The 18,222-nt window shown below is 35.9% G+C and overlaps 1 protein-coding gene across 1 annotated transcript in view; it reads left to right on the forward strand.

Moving 5' to 3' along the window:
• Positions 1–18,222, forward strand: part of LAMA2 (laminin subunit alpha 2) — a 613,971-nt gene that overhangs the window by 442,811 nt on the left and 152,938 nt on the right. Inside the window, exons 32-33 of the mRNA XM_049652971.1 lie at positions 1,023–1,216; positions 17,229–17,371. Coding sequence (XP_049508928.1) covers positions 1,023–1,216; positions 17,229–17,371 — 337 coding nt within the window. The remainder of the gene's footprint in view (positions 1–1,022; positions 1,217–17,228; positions 17,372–18,222) is intronic.

Below are 18,222 nucleotides of genomic sequence, written 5' to 3' on the forward strand. Positions count from 1 at the left end.
ATTATATTTAGCTGATGAGATACACACACACACACACACACACACACACACACACACAGTCCAAACCGGGAGACTTTTAGGAAAGATAGGAAGTGGTTTAACAATTAAATCAGGACCAACAGTTACGTGTTACCCCTACTGGGTAACCCAGAGCATATGATCTTACTAGCATCTTATACTTAAGTGAATGGATGTATGAATGGGTGGAATAGTCAATGAAGTGATTTCATTTGGGTTCATCCAGTTGGATTTTCTTTCTAATTTCTGAAATTAATGTTATATATTTTGTCTGCATAACATTAACCTGCTTCCTTGGATCTATAATGAAAATTCCATCTTGAGGAAGATGTGATAGAAAGACCAGTAAAATTAAATAGAAAATCCAGTTTATTGTCACTTAACTTACTTCTTTAGCTCATAAATAAAATGAGTTGAATTATTTGGTTATTTTGATTTTAAATACATGAGTCTAGGAAAGTTCAGGTGTCAATATTTCTAATTTAAAAAAAAAGACTTCAAAACAATATTTATAATCTACAGTAATGGTTGGCAAACTCACCCACAAAATTTGGCCCATTGCCTAATTCTGTTTGGCACTATAAGCTAAGAATGTTGTTACAGGCAAACATTTACAATTAATATGAAGATAGGAAGCACTAAATTTGAGCCCTAGTTAGGTAAATTTGATACCTTAACAAGAGCTTCCTTTCTCTCATTGGTAGATTGATTTTACATTACTATATTATTATTACAAAATAATTTATACTCTGTTATTATGATGATGATTTTGTTTTGAATTCCATCAACCCCCCCCCAAAAAAAAAAGGTTTGCAAATGTATTTCTCTCACTGAATGATTTTGATTTTCTATCTTGATCTGTAAAAGCCTAAACTATGTACTATCTGGTTCTTTACAGGAAAAGTTTGCTGGCTCCTCATCTATTGACTCGTGGTATCAGTTTTGTTCAACCAGAGACAGGACTTATTATTAATCTCTTCTGCTTTCTCACTATTTAAATCCAGGTGTGCCCCTGGCTATACTGGCAGCCCCAGCAGCCCTGGAGGTTCCTGCCAAGAATGTGAGTGTGACCCCTATGGCTCGCTGCCTGTCCCCTGTGACCCTATCACGGGGCTCTGCACGTGCCGACCTGGAGCCACAGGGCGGAAGTGTGACGGCTGCAAGCACTGGCATGCGCGCGAGAGCACGGAGTGCGTGTGTACGTATACTAACTCCGCCGTTAGTTCTGGGGGCCTTGGTTCCATTTCTGTCTCCTTTCCAGTGAGAAAGACTGACCCTTTTTTCTTTCTTTCTCTGCAGTACCTAATGCTATTCTTCATTCTTTCTGACGCTATCTACCTTATGCTGTTTGCCTGCTGTTTTTGTCTGTATCCCACTGAGCCAAGAGAAGTGAGAAAATCCTCAGCAGGCTCTAGTCAGTTACCGGAAGACGTACAACAAAGCTGTTGGAGGCGTAATTTATTTTATTTTGTCCATCCCAGAGTTTGCAGTTTTACATAGGGTTGGCTTAGCCTTTGTGACAGATTAAAGCTCTGGGTTCATTCCATTTTTCAGAATCCTCCTGGATTTGTAATAGGCTGGACAGACACATTAGGCCTTGAATTACTACTGACTTTTCTTTCCTAGCTTGCAGAGAAATCCACGGGCATACTGCTTCAAAACTTTCTCTTGAACTGCAGATCCTGGAAGCAGTGACAGTGAATGAGTATTTTCACTATAGGTATAATAAATGGAGAACAGTTTGCTCTTTTTTTTTTTTTATAACTGCTACTGGATTCAGCAATGCCATACAGAAAGCACACTGAATATCAGTGTTAAATATAATAGGTGATACAAGTTATAATCTAAAATTAGGTTGTTTATAAATTTAGGGAGGGACTATTATGCAATTCTTTGCCTTGAGGGCATTTACATTAGTGGTCTCAATTACTTTTTAAAAAATAGAAATGGGGGGAGGGCCTGGGTGGCTCAGTCAGTTGGGTGTCCAACTTTGGCTCAGGTCATGATTCATGAGTTCGAGCCCCGCGTCAGGCTCTGTGCTACCAGCTCAGAGCCTGGAGCCTGCTTCAGATTCTGTGTCTCCCTCTCTCTCTCTGCTCCTCCCCTGCTCACATGCTGTCTCTCTCTCTCAAAAATAAAGATTTAAAAAAATTTTTAAAAAATAGAAATGTAAAATTTTGGAGTAGCTTTTATTTCAATACTTACCTATTTTAGTGTATTTATGCATGCCAGTATTTCTGGTTTTAACATCTTATGTGTTATGGTTATGTGTTTAACCATTTATGTCTAAATCTTAATAGCATTTTAATTAGAATTTTTGTTCATGCTCCAGTTTTATGAGAGTTATCTTAAAAGCTAAGGCTGGCTGGCATGTATGTATGAATGTATGTTTTTGAAGTATAATTAACATACAATATTATATTGGTTTCAAGTGAACAACATATTGATTCAACAATTCTGTACATTTCTCAATGGTCACCATAAGTGTAGTCACCATCTGTCACCAAATGACATTGTTACAATATTATTACCTATATTCCCTATGCTATACTTTTCATCCCCATGACTTATTTATTTTATAACTAGAAATGTGTACCTCTTAATCCCCTTAATCTATTTCACACATCCTCCTCTGACCTTTCTGCCAATTACCAGTTTATTCTCTGTATTTAAGAGTCTGTTTTTTGCTACATTTTTTAGATTCCACTTATAAGTGAAATCTTACAGTATTTGTCTTTCTCTGACAAATTTCATTTAGTCCAGTACCCTCTAGTTCCATTCATATTGTCACAAATGGCAAGATTTCATTCTTCTTTATGGCTGAGTAGTGTTCCACTGTGTATATATACCACACCTTCTTTACACATTTATCTATCAATGGATATTGAGGTGCGTATATCTTTTTGAGTCTTGCTTTGGCCAAAACCCAGCAGTAGAATTACTAGATCATATGGTATCTCTATTTTTAACTTTTTGAGGAACCTCCATACTGTTTTCCACAGTGACTACAACGGATTACATTCCCACCAACAGTGAACAATGATTCCTCTGCATCCTCCCCAACACTTGTAATTTTTTGTCTTTTTGATTCTAGCCATTCTGACAGGTGTAAGGTGATAGATATCTCATCATGGTTTTGATTTGAATTTCCCTGGTGATTAGTATGTTGAGCATCCTTTCATGTGTCTGTTTGCCATCTGTAGGTTTTCTTTGGGAAAATGTCTGCTCAGGTCCTCTGTCGATTTTTAATTGGATTATTTGGTTTTTTACTGTTGAGTTGTAGAAGTTTTTTTGTATATTTTGGATATTAGATCCTTACCAGATATATCAGTTGCAAATATATTCTCCTATTCAGTAGGTTGTCTTTTAGTTTGGTTAGTTGTTTCCTTTGATGTGCAAAAGCTTTTTATTTTGGTGTAATCCCAACAGTTTATTTTTGCTTTTGTTTCCCTTGCCTGAAAAAAACATATCTAGAAAAATGTTGTTAAGGCCAATGTCAAAGAAGTAATGCCTATGTCTTCCCCAAGAATTTTTACGGTTTCAGATCTCACATATAGGTCTTTAATCCATTTTGAGTTTATTTTTCTGTACGATACAAGAAAGTGGTTCAGTTTTATTATTTTGCTTGCAGCTGTCCAGTTTTACCAACACCATTTGTTGAATATACTATCTTCTCCCCATCGTGTAGCTTTGCCTCCTTTGTTGTTGATTAATTCACTATATAAGCCTGGCATTTTCTTTGGACACTTTATTCTGTTCCATTGATCTATGTGTCTGTTGTATCAGACAATACTGTTTTGATTACTACAGTTTTGTGGTATATACTGAAATCTAAAATTGTGATTCTCCTACTTTTGTTCTTCCTTCTAAAGATTGCATGGTATATTTGAAGTCTTTTATGGTTTCATGAAGATTTTAGTATAATTTGTTCTATTTCTATGAAAAATGCTATTGGTATTTTGATATGGATTTTATCAAATCTGATTGTTTGGGGTAGTACAGACATTTTAACAATATTAATTTTTCCAGTCCATGAGCATGCAGTGTCTTTCAATTTGTTTGTGTCCTCTTAAACTTCTTTCATCAATGTTTTACAGTTTTTAGAGTATAGGTCTTTCACGTCCTCAAGTTTATTCCCATATATTTTATTATTTTTGCTGAAATTGTAAATGAGATTGATTTCTTTCTTACTTTCTCTTTGTATTACTTCATTATTAGTGCATAGAAACCTAACAGATTTCTATATGTTAATTTTGTACCCTGCAACTTTACTGAGTTCATTTGTCAGTACTAACAGTTTTTTGGTGGAGGCTTTAGAGTTTTCTGTGCATAGTATCATGTCATCTGCAAATAGTGACATTTTTACTTCCTTCTTACCAATGGCTGCCTTTTGTCTTTTTCTTGTCTGATTGCTATAGCTAGGACTTCCAACACTATGTTGAATGAAAGTGGTGTGTGTGGACATCCTTGTTTGTTCCTGATATTAAGGGAAAGCTCTCAGTTTTCACCACTGAGTATGAAAAACTGTTGGTTTTTCATATATAGCTTTTATTATATTGAGGAATATTCTCACTAAATGTACTTTGTTGAGAGTTTTCATTATGAATGGATATTGTATTTTGTCAAATGGTTTTTCTGCATATATTGGAATGATCATGTTTTTTTCCCTTTATTTTGTAATGTGATGTATTATACTGATTTTTAAATAATTTTTAATGTTTGTTTATTTATTTGTGGGGGAGGAGGGACAGAGGGAGAGGGAGAGTATCCCAAGCAGGCTCCCTGATGTCAGCACCCAGCCCAACATGGGGCTTGATCTCACAAACCATGATATCAGGACCTGAGCCAAAATCAAGAGTTAAATGCTTAACCAACTGAGCCACCCAGGTGCCCCTATACTGATTAATTTTTGAATATTGCATCCCTGGAATAAATCCCACTTGATTCTGGTGAATTACTTTTTTTATTAAAAAAATTTTTTTTAATGTTTATTTATTTTTGAGAGAGACAGAGACAATGTGAGCAGGGGAGGGGCAGAGAGAAAGGGAGACAGAATCCAGAACAGGCTCCAGGCTCCAGGCTCCGAGCTGTCAGCACAGAGCCCGACATGGGGCTGGAACTCACAAACTGTGAGATCATGACCTGAGCCTTAGTCGGAGGCTCAACCTACTGAGCCACCCAGGCGCCCCATCTGGTGAATTATTTTTTAATGTGTTGTTGATTTCAGTTTGCTAATATTTTGTTGAGAATTTTTGCATCTGTTATCATCAGAGATATTGACCTGTTTTTCTCTTTTCCTTGTAGTACCTTTGTCTGGTTTTGATATCAAGTTCATTTAAAACTGACCTCATAGAATAAATATGGAAGTTTTTCTTTCTCTTCTATTTTTTGGAATAGTGTGAGGAGAATGGGTATTAATTCTTTAAATGTTTGGTAGAAATCATCTGTGAAGCCATCTGGTCTTGGATTTTTGTTTTGCGGGGAGTTTTTTATTACCGATTCAATTTCATTACTTGGAATTGGTCTATTCAAATTTCCTATATCTTCCTGATTTAGTTTTGGAAGATTATAGGTTCCTAGGAATGTATCCATTTCTTCTACATTGTCTCAATTTGTTGACATATACTTTTTCATAATATTCTCCTATAATTTCTCTGGAGTCAGTTGTTATTTATCCTCCTTCATTTCTGATTTTATTTATTTGAATCCTTTTTTCTTTTCTTGATGAATCTGGCTAAAGATTTATCAGTTTTGTTTATCTTTTCAAAGAACAAGCTCCGAATTGGTTTGGTCATTTCTATTGTTGTTTTTAGTCTCTACTTCATTTATTTCTGTTTTAATCTTTATTATTTCCTTTCTTCTACTAGCTCTGGGTTTTGTTTTTTTCTTCTTTTTCTAGCTCTTTTCAGTGTAAGGTTATGTTGTTAATTTAAGATTTTTCTTGTTTCCTGAGGTAGGCCTGTATTGCTATAAACTTCCTTCTTAGAACTTTTTTTTTTGCTGCATTCCAAGGATTTTTTACCATGTGTTTTATTTTTATGTGTTTTCAACTATTTTTTTATTTCTTCTTTGATTTCCTGGTTAACCAATTCATCGTTTAGTCTCCATGTATTAAAGCTGACTTTTAAAATATGCCCAAAAAAAGGTAAAGACTGGGTATGTTTGGGGACATAGGTTCTTAAATTGTTTCTTCAATGCATTTCAATCATGAAATTGTATTAAATTTAAAATAAAAATAAATTTCAAGGTTGAAGGGAGGGAAAGATAAAGTGTAACATATAATATACATACACATTATCATATTCAGTTTTTGATCATATATGTATATACTCTTTTCAAGTATAATAACATATTTTAATGATAATTGGACTGGACCTCTAATGTAATTGCATTACTTTCAATATTGTTTTCAAATTAGATTATTAACATTGATATATTTAACTAGATACTATATAGATGCTCCAAATATAAACTCTAATGTAAACAGTCCTTGAATTTTAAGTTATCAATTTTCTTTTATTTCAGAAAAATTTTTAACTTATTTATTTATGTTGAGAGAGAGGGAAAGTGTGCATGCACACACAAGCAAGTGGGGGAGGGGCAAAGAGAAAGAAAGAATCCCAAGCGGTCTCTGTGCTGTCAGTGTGGAACCCAACATGAGGCTCCAACCCACAAGCCATGAGATCATGACCTGAGCTGAAATCAAGAGTCAGACACTTAACTGACTAAGTCACCCACTTATCCCTAAATCATCTATTTTCTTAATTATCCAGAAGTAAACTTGAAGTATAAAGATCACATTTGATGTGAAGCACAAAAATTGCAATAATACATTAAAGTCTGTAAGAGATAAAATAATGGGATTATTTTCTGAACATTTGTCATTCTGCCCATCAACAACAGTGGCTCTATGTTCTCATTCTGTTGGTGATTAATACTTTATATGCATTTACATAAATTTATAAGAAAATTCAACTCATTTTTTTTCTCTTTCACATCGGTACATTTTAAATCTCCCAGGGTCCCATGTGGTAACAAAAGTGCCAATACGTCAGTTAGAATTACATTAGCCTTATAATGTTCATTTGCATTATTCTTGTCCCCCAGAGAAATGTATTTCCCATTGCTCTACATGGTATTCAGTTCAATTGCTATGTCCAGGGAATTTTAATATTTTTCTGGAGGATTAATTAATAGTGATGTTTTTCTTGTATCAAAGAAGTGTTAAGTTATGGAGGTTTTTTTTTTATGGGTAGACACCTTTTCTTATGTGTTTATAATTATTTTATAAATAAATATTTCTTTTACATTTTAAGATATTTATAAGACATATTCTTATTTTATAAATGCTGTGTAGATTTTCCTTACGTTGCTGTTAAATATTACTGATTTTGATTTCTAGATATGTTATTCCTTACCCTTTATTAGGTTAACTGTAAGAATTATTGCATAGAATATATTTAGACTTTTCTTCTTTTCTCATATTTAAAAATTTTTTCCTGTTGTGAAAAAATATACCATGCTTCTATTATGTTGGCCTTTTCCAGGACTCAGTTTCTACTACTAGTTTTGAAATGAGATAATTAATCAAGACACAAATAAGGACATAACTGACTTACCTTCAAATCTCTTTTTAATATCTTTCTATATCCTTAAGCTAAATCAGAACAAGAAACCAAAGAATGATTCACCTGGCATGTTTGATCTGCAGAGCTGTTTATCACATGTGATTACAGTGGAATTTTATAAGGCCTGTGAGTGGGAGTGGATGAAGGTAGCCTGGTTTGGGTAAGAGAATATGGATGTAGTAAGAGAAATGTCTTCTGAGAAAAACCTCTTCTGAGCTTAGAGCCCATGCTGTCTTGATTAAGAAAGGAGATAAAGTGGTGCTTGTTGTTAAGATGGTAGTGATTATAAAAAATAACTTGTTTTTCCTATTAGATAATACGCACTCAGGTGAGTAGTGTGCATTAGATAGTTAATTTTTCTCTCTTTGGTTAATTTTCTAGAAAACATAATTTAATTTGGCCCTATTGTGAACTTGTATATTAAAAAAAAAAAATAGACAAAAGCACAATAAATGACCTGGGCATGATTATTGCATTATCTCAAGAGAGCTGCATATTGGTGGAAAGAGTCTATATACTCACTGTAACGTTAGTTACACAATTAATTTATTTAACAAAGGATATAAAATTGTGCTGTAGAGATTGTGTAACACAGCAAATTCAGAAATCATGGACAAGCTTCTCTGGAGCACCTAAGTCCCTAAAATAGACTTGTAGCTGCCATAGACAATTGCCAGTGAGCAAGCTACAATCTTATGGGATCCAAATGGTGAATTTCTTGTAGGACATAAGCCTTTTATACATGGAATTTCCATTACTGTCATGAGGAATTTAAACAAGTAATCTATGCCCTTAATAGTAAATATTTAGAGAGCAGAGTCTCTCATTGTGAGCCAAATTCAACCCACCAACGTAGTCAACCTCACCAATCAGAGTCAGTGCCTGGTCATAGCTAACCAATATATATGCCTTCGGATTCTAGGTGTCCTCCAAAGCCCCCTTCACCACACATGGTTCATCATAATAGTAATTCCTTAAAGGTTCACCTGTATTGGGAGTTTACCATCTGCCAGATGCTATATTAAGCACTATTTGCTTTTCTTTTAATTATAGCAGCATCCCTGTATTATGATAACAAAACTGAATTTAGGTGATTTAAGTGATTTTTCCAAGGTTCACAGTGACTTTTCAACAGAGCAATGATTTGAAACTAGGTCTGTCTTGGAAATCTTACTTTCCTCTATGCTGACTACCAATGCAAAACACTGAAAGCAAACATGGGTTTCCCAGTATATTCAACATTAATTAACTCAGTTCTTTATTCATTTACTTCTTGAGCCTAGAGCCGGTGTTACTGCAACAAAGAATAAAGATAAAATGTGCTAACAATTAAAAATTTTAAATATATAAGTACACATATAAATATACATGTATGTCAATATGTACATAGATTTTTTTTTCTGCTAACTGTTGAGGCCCTCTTCTCTAAGATTTAAAACATTATGATAGTTATGTGGCAGTTATAATGGATTTTTATTCATCAGAGATTGTCATGTGGAGTCCTGCCATCTATGCAAGTGAAAAACACACTAGCTGCATGCTCAGATAACTTTCAGAACCTTTTTATTTTTTTCTAATAGGAATAATATGGGATGACACTGCAGTATGTTCTTCCCTTACCCATGTAGGTGAGTTCTGAACACACATCTGTTGGACTTTCCAAATCAGGATGGACTTCTTAGTACGTTGGGTTACTACAAATCCAACCTCCTCTTCCATCCCTCATTTACAATTTACATATCATTTTATAAAATGAGAACAACTGCCTGCCTTTCTGAAATTTGAGAATGAGCAAGAAAGACATTATTTAATAGTAAAGTTTTGTACTGTAAATCACAAGAGTTAGATTTGTTCACATCCTATTTTCTACAGATCAGTAGTTAACAGAGAACAACTCATGTGATGTTTAAAATAGATTATGAGTCGCATAGTAAAATATATTACTCTTATAGAGAACAGAAGTTAAAATTAGGAGCTGTTGGCAAGATGTTATTCCATCAAAAATGCCTGAAATAGGATTTTACAAATATGAAATTGATGCTTCCTATGTTTATTCATTACATATGAGTATTAGGAATATAAGACCTTTATTATTTAAAATAAATTAAAATGTATTTAAAATATAACATTTAAGATGAGGTTATGCTTGCCACTTTTGCAAAAGCAATCATAAAGTGTGTTTTTTATCCGCAACCTAAGGTGTAAACCTAGCTAAATGTGATAAGCACACCTTAATTCTGTAAAATATACATCTTTCAGCCACTTGGTGAAAGCTAAGGTCTGAGTTTTCATCCTACATTGACACTGATCTGCAGAGATGGTCAAGATTATTTTTTTTAATATCCAGTTGTCAGCAAGGATCTTATCACAATAATGCAGAGGCCCGTATATTGTCACTACAACACGGCTGCACTCCTGTAATCAGAGATGATTGCTAATGGCAATTATTGCTCCCTGTAAATGAGAGTAGGAAGAAGATAGTGAAATGGGGTGGATCACTGTAAAGAAAATGAGACATTCCCTAATAAAAGATGTTGAGAAAACATCCGTTGACCTCCTGATGCTGTTTAATGAGTTATGGCTTTGCTTGTTGGACATGTGATCACCCTCCATCCTAGCCCTTTAAATGCCATCCTCTTTCTGCTCCCACTTAATCCCTAGTGGGACTCAAAAGCCAGTATGTCTACTGTAGTTTTCTACATCTCTAAGCTGCCATAGGTTGTTCAAATCAAGAAATCATGGAATCTATAAAAGCAACTTCTGTTCATCCTGTTTGTACTTTATCGGCACCTGTTTTGTTAGTAAAAGATGCTTTGAGACTTTTGTCAACCTTCTTAGCATAGGTCTGGGATTATGAGATTGTAGAACAGCAACTATCACTCTGATTCTAGGTAGTTTTCCCAGTTACTGGTGCTCAGTCTCAGTGGTTTGCAGATCACATTGAGAAAGCTGTGCTATTAATGGGAGGAGTTTTGCTGTTGAACTTTCATATCCAGGATCAGTCTTAATTTTCTGTCAGGCTTTATTTTAAGAATAAACTCCATTTGGTTACAGTTTTCACTGTTCTAGATCCAAGCAGTTCAATGACCTTGAAGAACAATAGAATCATATGATCTTCAAGTTAGAGGAAGTCTTATAAGTAACATAGTCAAATTGTCTTTTCTGTGGTGTCCCTGTAACAGACCATCTCCTGATGCCAGGAAGTATATGCTGTCATGGTATGGCTCTAGAACGTTTGAATCCTGGCTGGCCACGTACAAGTTGTGTGACATCATTTCTAGATCTTTTCTAAACCTCATTTCATCATCTGTAAAATGGAAACAAAATACTACATGCACATATGTGAAGAACCTACTCACAAGAGGTGCTCAATAAATTCTAAGCATATTGTCATCCTGGTTATTATTTGACCATTTTTTTCAAAAACATGATGTTTTGTGCAGTTTATCAGTTTCTGATGAAATATTTAGGTTGAATGATTTCTGGTTGTCTATAATTATCTCTAATTCTAGGCTCTTCAAGTCACTGAAAATGCCCTTTATGACCACCTTATATTTTCTCCTTTAAGTTTCCACATGGCAATATTTACAGACTCATAAATGTGATGATTATGACTACTTTTCTCATCTTTTAAATGAGAATATTAATAGTATTTATTTCACAGAATTGCTGTGAACATTAAATGAGATAATGGTGGCAAGAAAGAACATATTGCCTGCTCTGTAGTGAATATTATATAAATAAAAGTTACTATCCCATATTATTATAGAGCTTGCAAAAAAGTTTCCTCTTTTTTTGGAAAATATACGCCATTCTTGAGCCATTTTGAACTTGTGTTCTATATATATACATATTCATATATATATAGATACATATGTATCTATATATATACATACGTATATATGTGTGTATATATATATACACATATATATGTATATATATACATACACATACATATACATATACATATATATAAATACATATACACACATTTATATATGTACACACATATATATGCACTTCTGTACAGAATTTTTTGAACATATATATAAGTATTAAAAATTAAGTTAAAATTAATATGTAAAAATGTATATAATATATCAAATATATAAATTATATACAATATATAAAATAACTTGGTACATGAACAAATTCATCAGCCTCATCTAAAGCCTACAGAACCTTTTCCTTTATTCAAAGAAATAACAGGCAAAACAACCTCTTCTCAATCAGTTTAAAACCAAATTTTAGAAGATATTATTTCTACATAATAATAAGTTCTAGGTATATGCCATTCTAAAAGTTTCTTCTTGAAGGGGAAAGGGAAAAGAGAGAAATATAAAACCCATATCCTAGGAACTATCAAGGACCTTGATGTAAAAGAGTTAAATTAAACCATGAGTATAAGTACTCAAATTGTATCTTTTGTTAGCAATGTATATTTATTTATTCATTTATCCCTATTTTATCAGAGCAGGCAATTTATGTCTCTTTACCTAAAATTGGTTAATGGGTTTGGCCTTTACAAAAATACTCCATGCACTCATTTCAGCTTTAGCTTCTTTGGTGTGGATGTAGTGTGTGAATTTTTTGTGACAGTAAGCCAGTAGTTATTATGCATGGGGGACTCTGGTAGAAATGCAGTATTTTGTACTAATTGCTAGCAGAACGATCTGTAATATCAGCTGTATGATTTGTCCCTTACATGTGCCCAGCTATAACGATCTGAATTTAGTACCGCATTTGTTAATATTAGACACAAATTTATCCTGACACTTTTATAGGCAAAGCCTCAGAAACATTTAGTCATGCAAAATATAATCATAGTCTTGAAATATTTGCTTTTGCTTCCATGCAGTTTAGGCAGGATCTCACATTACAACCTTATCTCTTACTGAATAGAATGGTTTGAAGAGGTTCTTTTGGGGTCCTGATTATAAGATAGGTGTTTAATTTACACTGAGTTGTTACTGCACCCTTATCAAAGAACAATTGTTTACATAACGTGAGTATTCCATGTCTCTATACACTCTTCAAAGCTTCGCTCTCATAGTGAATTAAATGTGGTTTTACTTTGCATCCCACTTTCAGTGTTTGTTGCCAGACATTTCAGACTTTTTGAGGGCAAATAAAAGTAACTTGTGGTATAAGTAAAATATTTTGTGTCAAAATAAAATAACCAACCATTATGTAAAAGGCACATTTCCGTATGTGTTTCTCTTATAACTGCATGAACTAGACTTATATAGAAGCTTTGAAAAAATCCCCATGGCTGTCATATCCATAAGTCTTTCTGACCCATTTGGACAGATGTTACTATATTACTTGGAGCATACCATAAAACTTCCCTCTCACTTATGGAAATGTGCTCATACTTTGTTCCCCAAAAAGCAAATGCAGAGACCATAACACATGAGATAATAATAGACCTTTGGACACAGAGACATAAAATGGAATGTATGAATCCTTGGAAGAGCAATTAAATACATTTTCATTTCAACAACTGAAGATGAGGAACCAAAACAGATGGGCAGGGGGTAGAATAAATGAGAGAAAAATCAGTATTTATCATGCCTCTTGGCATTCTAGCTCACCAATTTACTCTGTAGTGTATTACAGTAAATCAGATCTAGTTCTGCATTCCAGTGCTTGATTTATTCTTGTATGAAGTAAACACTGAGAAAACTCTTCCCTGGAAATTTCTGGAGCCATCAGTGAGGAGCCTCTAGCCACACTATTGTCAGTGAATTGGCTCAATTTCTTCTTGGAAATAGGTAGGTTATCAATTATAAATACATTAGAGAAAGGGTTAGCAAAGGATTCCTGAAGAACACACTGCCCTAAAAAGCATGGCAAGACATCCTATTGTGAAGTATCTTTCAAGATCGTGAAAGTGAAAAAGAGCATATTGCTTGCTTACATCCTGGGAACATCTGCCCAAAATCCATCTTCACTAGAAGTTGGATGGAACTTTCTTACAATGATGAACTTGGCCTCAATGGGAAAGGAACCTCTGTTACCTTCCTAACTTTTAATAAAATTAATCATCTTTACTAGTATTTGTTTTTAGCCTGTGAATTTCAACTCGTAAGTCCCTGATCTGAATTTGAACTCTAAATCACACTTGACAAAACTTGGGACAGAGTACCTGTTGTGTATCGCTGCCACTCCAAAATCCAATAGCTTAAAACAACAACTGTATATATCCTCGGGCTTCTGTAGATTGGCAATTTGGGCTGAGCTCCAATGGACAGTTCTTTTGTTGTCATGCCAGGGAGGCCTTATTCACATAATGGGGCCACAGCTGGAATGGTGGGGCCTGCCTTTCTCTTGCTCACAGCTGCCTCTCTTCCTCAAGAAGGCTCATCTGGGATTATTCATAAGGCTGTGGGGTTCCAAGAATGTGAAAGCAGAAAATGCTGAACCCCTTGAAGCTGTGGCTCAAGAGTCCCACAGTATTCCTCTGACACCCTCTGTGGGTCAGAGTGTGTCATAAATTCAACCCAGATTCAAGGGGAGAGAAATGGACCCCACCTCATACTGGGAGAGCAGGAAAGAAGTGGTGACCATTTTTAATCCACTCCAGAATCGAGCATTGCCTTTATCTGGTCTGTAACCCGTCTGTGTTGTTTCTTTCTTGATAAGATTTTATATCTTTTTTCTTGCCCTTCCTCCAGCCCAATAACTCTTTCCTGGGTCAAAATTGAATTACCTCAAAAGAAAAAGAAACTGAATTATTTTATGCGGGCATAGTAACAACCATCTCCCGACATTCGTGGTCTCTGCCTCTCTAATCACAAGACAGTTTTCTTTTACCATTGTTTTTATTGTGTTCTCCTGTTCCTCACCTATCTGTGTGGCTCTATCATTCCCATCTCATTATCACTTTCTTCCATTTAGACAATTCCTGTGTGACCACTCTGTTTCTTCCTCTCTCCCTCCTTCCCTCCATTTCCCTCTCTTCTTCTAACACTTTGATCTTCTCCAAAATACTTTTTGCTCTTCTTTACAAAGATAGTAGTAAGCAAATATATTTCACTATGTCTGCTATGTGCAAGGCACCATTCCTAAACACTGTGACCAAAGGTGATTGAGGTCCCTTCTCTGGTGTGGAAGAAGCCATAAAGTAATAAGATAGTCATACATGAAATTAGTAAGATACCAAGACAAAGGGAATGCCAGGGTGATTGGGGGAGACGGTAATTTCAGAGTCATCATGGCCTTCCCGTCTGAGGAAGTAACCCTTGAGCACTTGACCTGAACATCCAGGAGCCACATAGGGGAAGATGGAGGGAGAAGTGTCCTAGGCAGAGGAGACAACACGCAAAATGATATCTTGCTTCTTTAGACTAAGCATCCCTGAAGCTTATCATCTCGAACAGTGGTTCTAACCCTGGCTGCATGATAGGATCCTCTGTAATCTCTTAAAAATCCTGATTCCTGGGCCTTACCCCAGACCCAAGAAATCAGATGCTCTGACGTTGGAGGTGGGAAGAACGTGGACATCTGTATTTTATAAATCCCCACATGGCTTTAATGTGCAGCCAAAATGGAGACCAACCAGCCTGCAGCACTGCTTTTCAAACACTAACATGTATAGATCACATGGGAATCTTTCTAAAATGCAAATTCTGATCCACTGGATCTAGAGTGGCCCAAGATTGTGCATGTCCAATAAACTCCCAGGTGACGTCACTGCTGCCAATCTGGTTACCACTAGACCAGAAGTATTAGTATTTACCTGAGAGCTTGTTAGGAAAGCACGTTCTCGGTCAGAGAATCAGAAGCCAGAACATTTTTCAGATGATTTTGAGACCCACTAACATTTGAGAACCAGACTGTGTCTTGATGTTTAGGCACAGTCAGTTCGGCACCTAATTATGTTGCAGGTTGTGTTTTCTGTGAGTGTTTCATGTAGACAAGCGTGTTAAAGCTTCTCCAGGACTCGCATTGAACTGGGAGCGGGAAGGTGCGATGCTGTGTTCTTTACACTGAGTTTCCATGCAGAGCAAGTTCCCTTTCATTCTGGTTAGCAGAAGAGGAAGAGAACACAGCTCTAGTCCCACACTTCGGCTCCTGCGTCCAAAGCCTCTTTGTTCACTCCGCTGGAGAAGCTCCTGCAGGTGCAGCTGTACAGTTGCAGGTATCACCTGTAAGGAGCTGATTTATTAAAAGCCCTGCTGGGGCAGTTTAATCCCTGTGAGGGGATATTGTAACTCACCTCTAACTGCTGTTCTATCAAAAAATCACCCTCTGTACTACTTCTCTTTAGTTACAAGCTTCAGTTAATAGTTTTCTCTCCATTAGGCAGCTCAGGGGAGTGCTGTGAAGAGACCTAATTGAATTCTTGCCAATTTGGGGCATGGTCCAAACCTGCTCCAGGCTTGGTATCTTCCATGTTATGTATTTACCTCTCTTCTAATATGCATAGTTTTGATACCTCCTTCTGTTGCATATATGCTGGAAATTATAACCATATCCATAAATGCATATCATAAACACGGTAGGACATGCTCCTTGGCATGGAGAAGCTGCATCTCACTGCTCTGATGCAAAGGGTAGAGGAAAAAAACAATTGAACTGAAAAGTTCGAACTGACTACGGATATATTTAAAATCCTACAAAAGAATTCATGTCTTTTCATTGTAGAAATCCTACTGCTTATGAAACGAATCTAATAATGAAAAGGCAATCCTTTTTTTTTTTCGCTCTAATGACTCTACCACCAGCCCCCCATCTACCACACCAAATTTGAGTAGTCCTCTTTCTAATTGTTGGAAATATTATACATAGAACATTAACACTTTGGGCTGCTTAAGGAATAACATTTTCCTGGCCCTTCACAATAATTTAGCCACAAGGCTGGATGGGGTTAATTAGCAAAGCAGGAATTTGTGAGAGCATGTGGAATGACGGGTGCTCATGGGCTGAAAGCCTAAAGAGAAGTTGGCAAGTACATAGGTAAGTAAGTAAATAAATCAATACATTATCACGAGCAAAAGACCACAAATTATAAAAAGCAAAGTTCTTTCCCTTTTTTTTTTTTTTTTAAATAATTCTTTTCAGTAGCTGTCAAGCTGAAACGTTGTACAGTTTGGGGATATGCGGTGTACCCGGTACGCAAAGTGGGTAGAGACCCAGTTGCTACAGATACTCCACATGCATTTTTAGACACTGGAGCATGTTTTATTCCCTAGTTCCAGATGTCCTCTAGATTGCTTATGCGGAAATTCTGGAACATTTATAATGTTGTGTTGCACGCCTTACCTCTCGTACTTCTGCAATATGCTTGTTTCCCTCAAAATCCGTTTGCTCCTCCTCTTTGGTTCCTCAGCTTATGTCGCTGTCCATATTTCAGCTTTCTGGGCAACAGGCATGTCTGCTCTTCTGTTGTTCTTTTCGTTTTTTTTTTTTTTTTTTTTCAACTGTCATCCATCTGAAAGCGTTAATTATCTAAGATGAGCAGCAGCATCTCTAGCAGAATTATACTTGGGCCATAAAATATTTCATAGCTGAAATCTCTGAACATCTGCCTGGGATACTTAACAGAAGTAAATATTCTGTGTTGTTTCCCTCTCACAGTTTGTGGAGATGAATGCACGGGCCTTCTTCTCGGTGACTTGGCTCGCCTGGAGCAGATGGCCATGAGCATCAACCTCACTGGCCCGCTGCCTGCCCCATATACGATGCTGTATGGCCTTGAAAATAGGACTCAAGAACTAAAGGTAGGTTGGAGCAGTGACAGTAAGAGCCAGGGAAAATATGACAGAAGCTTCCCAAGGGGCCATCATTGAGAAATTTTTCTTCCCATCGCCGCAAATCAAGGAAAGCAGCGAGTGAGGAAATTCAGAGACTTTCTAAAGCGGTACATTTCAAATTTGAGCACTATAATATACAGATTGTTATAAAGGGAAAGAGGCTTATGTACCCCCAGTGCTTGGCCTAAATCAGCTTTATTATGTTATTTAAATATGTACAAACATAAAATCAGGTATGAATTCCCTATACTTAGAGCTCTATAAAATCAAAACACATTAATCCTTACAAAAGCCTAAAAAAACCAGTAAAATTAAAATTAAAAACATTAATATAAAATAACAGATGATTTTTGCTGAAAGCAAATTGCAACAAGAATCCTGACTACTTCCACAGGGGTTCTTTGATCAGTATGTTGCATGTAACTTGTACTATTCCACAATATGAACTACAGAGCCCCTTGCAAGGGGCCCTAAAATGACATTTGGCATCACTTGACAAGTTCAATGATTTATGCGCTCGATCTGCCATATGATCAAACATGCATGCAAAGATAGGTTTTGAGATCATGTGGTCCTATCCGTCTCTCAGGTGCCCAGCCTGAGTTCCAGAAATGCTTACATTAACATTTAAGTTTCCTGTCAAAGTGAAAGCACAAGATTAAAATTTGGAACTGGAGAGCTAGCAGACCTTTGAAAATACTTCAACAAGAACTAATTTGAGTAACACTAATCTAAAACCTTGTGGAACCTTGTGGTAGTTGGTGGGATAGGAGGAAACGTTAAGGAAATTAGGGTTTCATCTAATGACAAAATGAAAA

The sequence above is a fragment of the Panthera uncia genome (genome assembly GCF_023721935.1).
Source record: "Panthera uncia isolate 11264 chromosome B2 unlocalized genomic scaffold, Puncia_PCG_1.0 HiC_scaffold_24, whole genome shotgun sequence".
Taxonomy (NCBI): domain Eukaryota; kingdom Metazoa; phylum Chordata; class Mammalia; order Carnivora; family Felidae; genus Panthera; species Panthera uncia.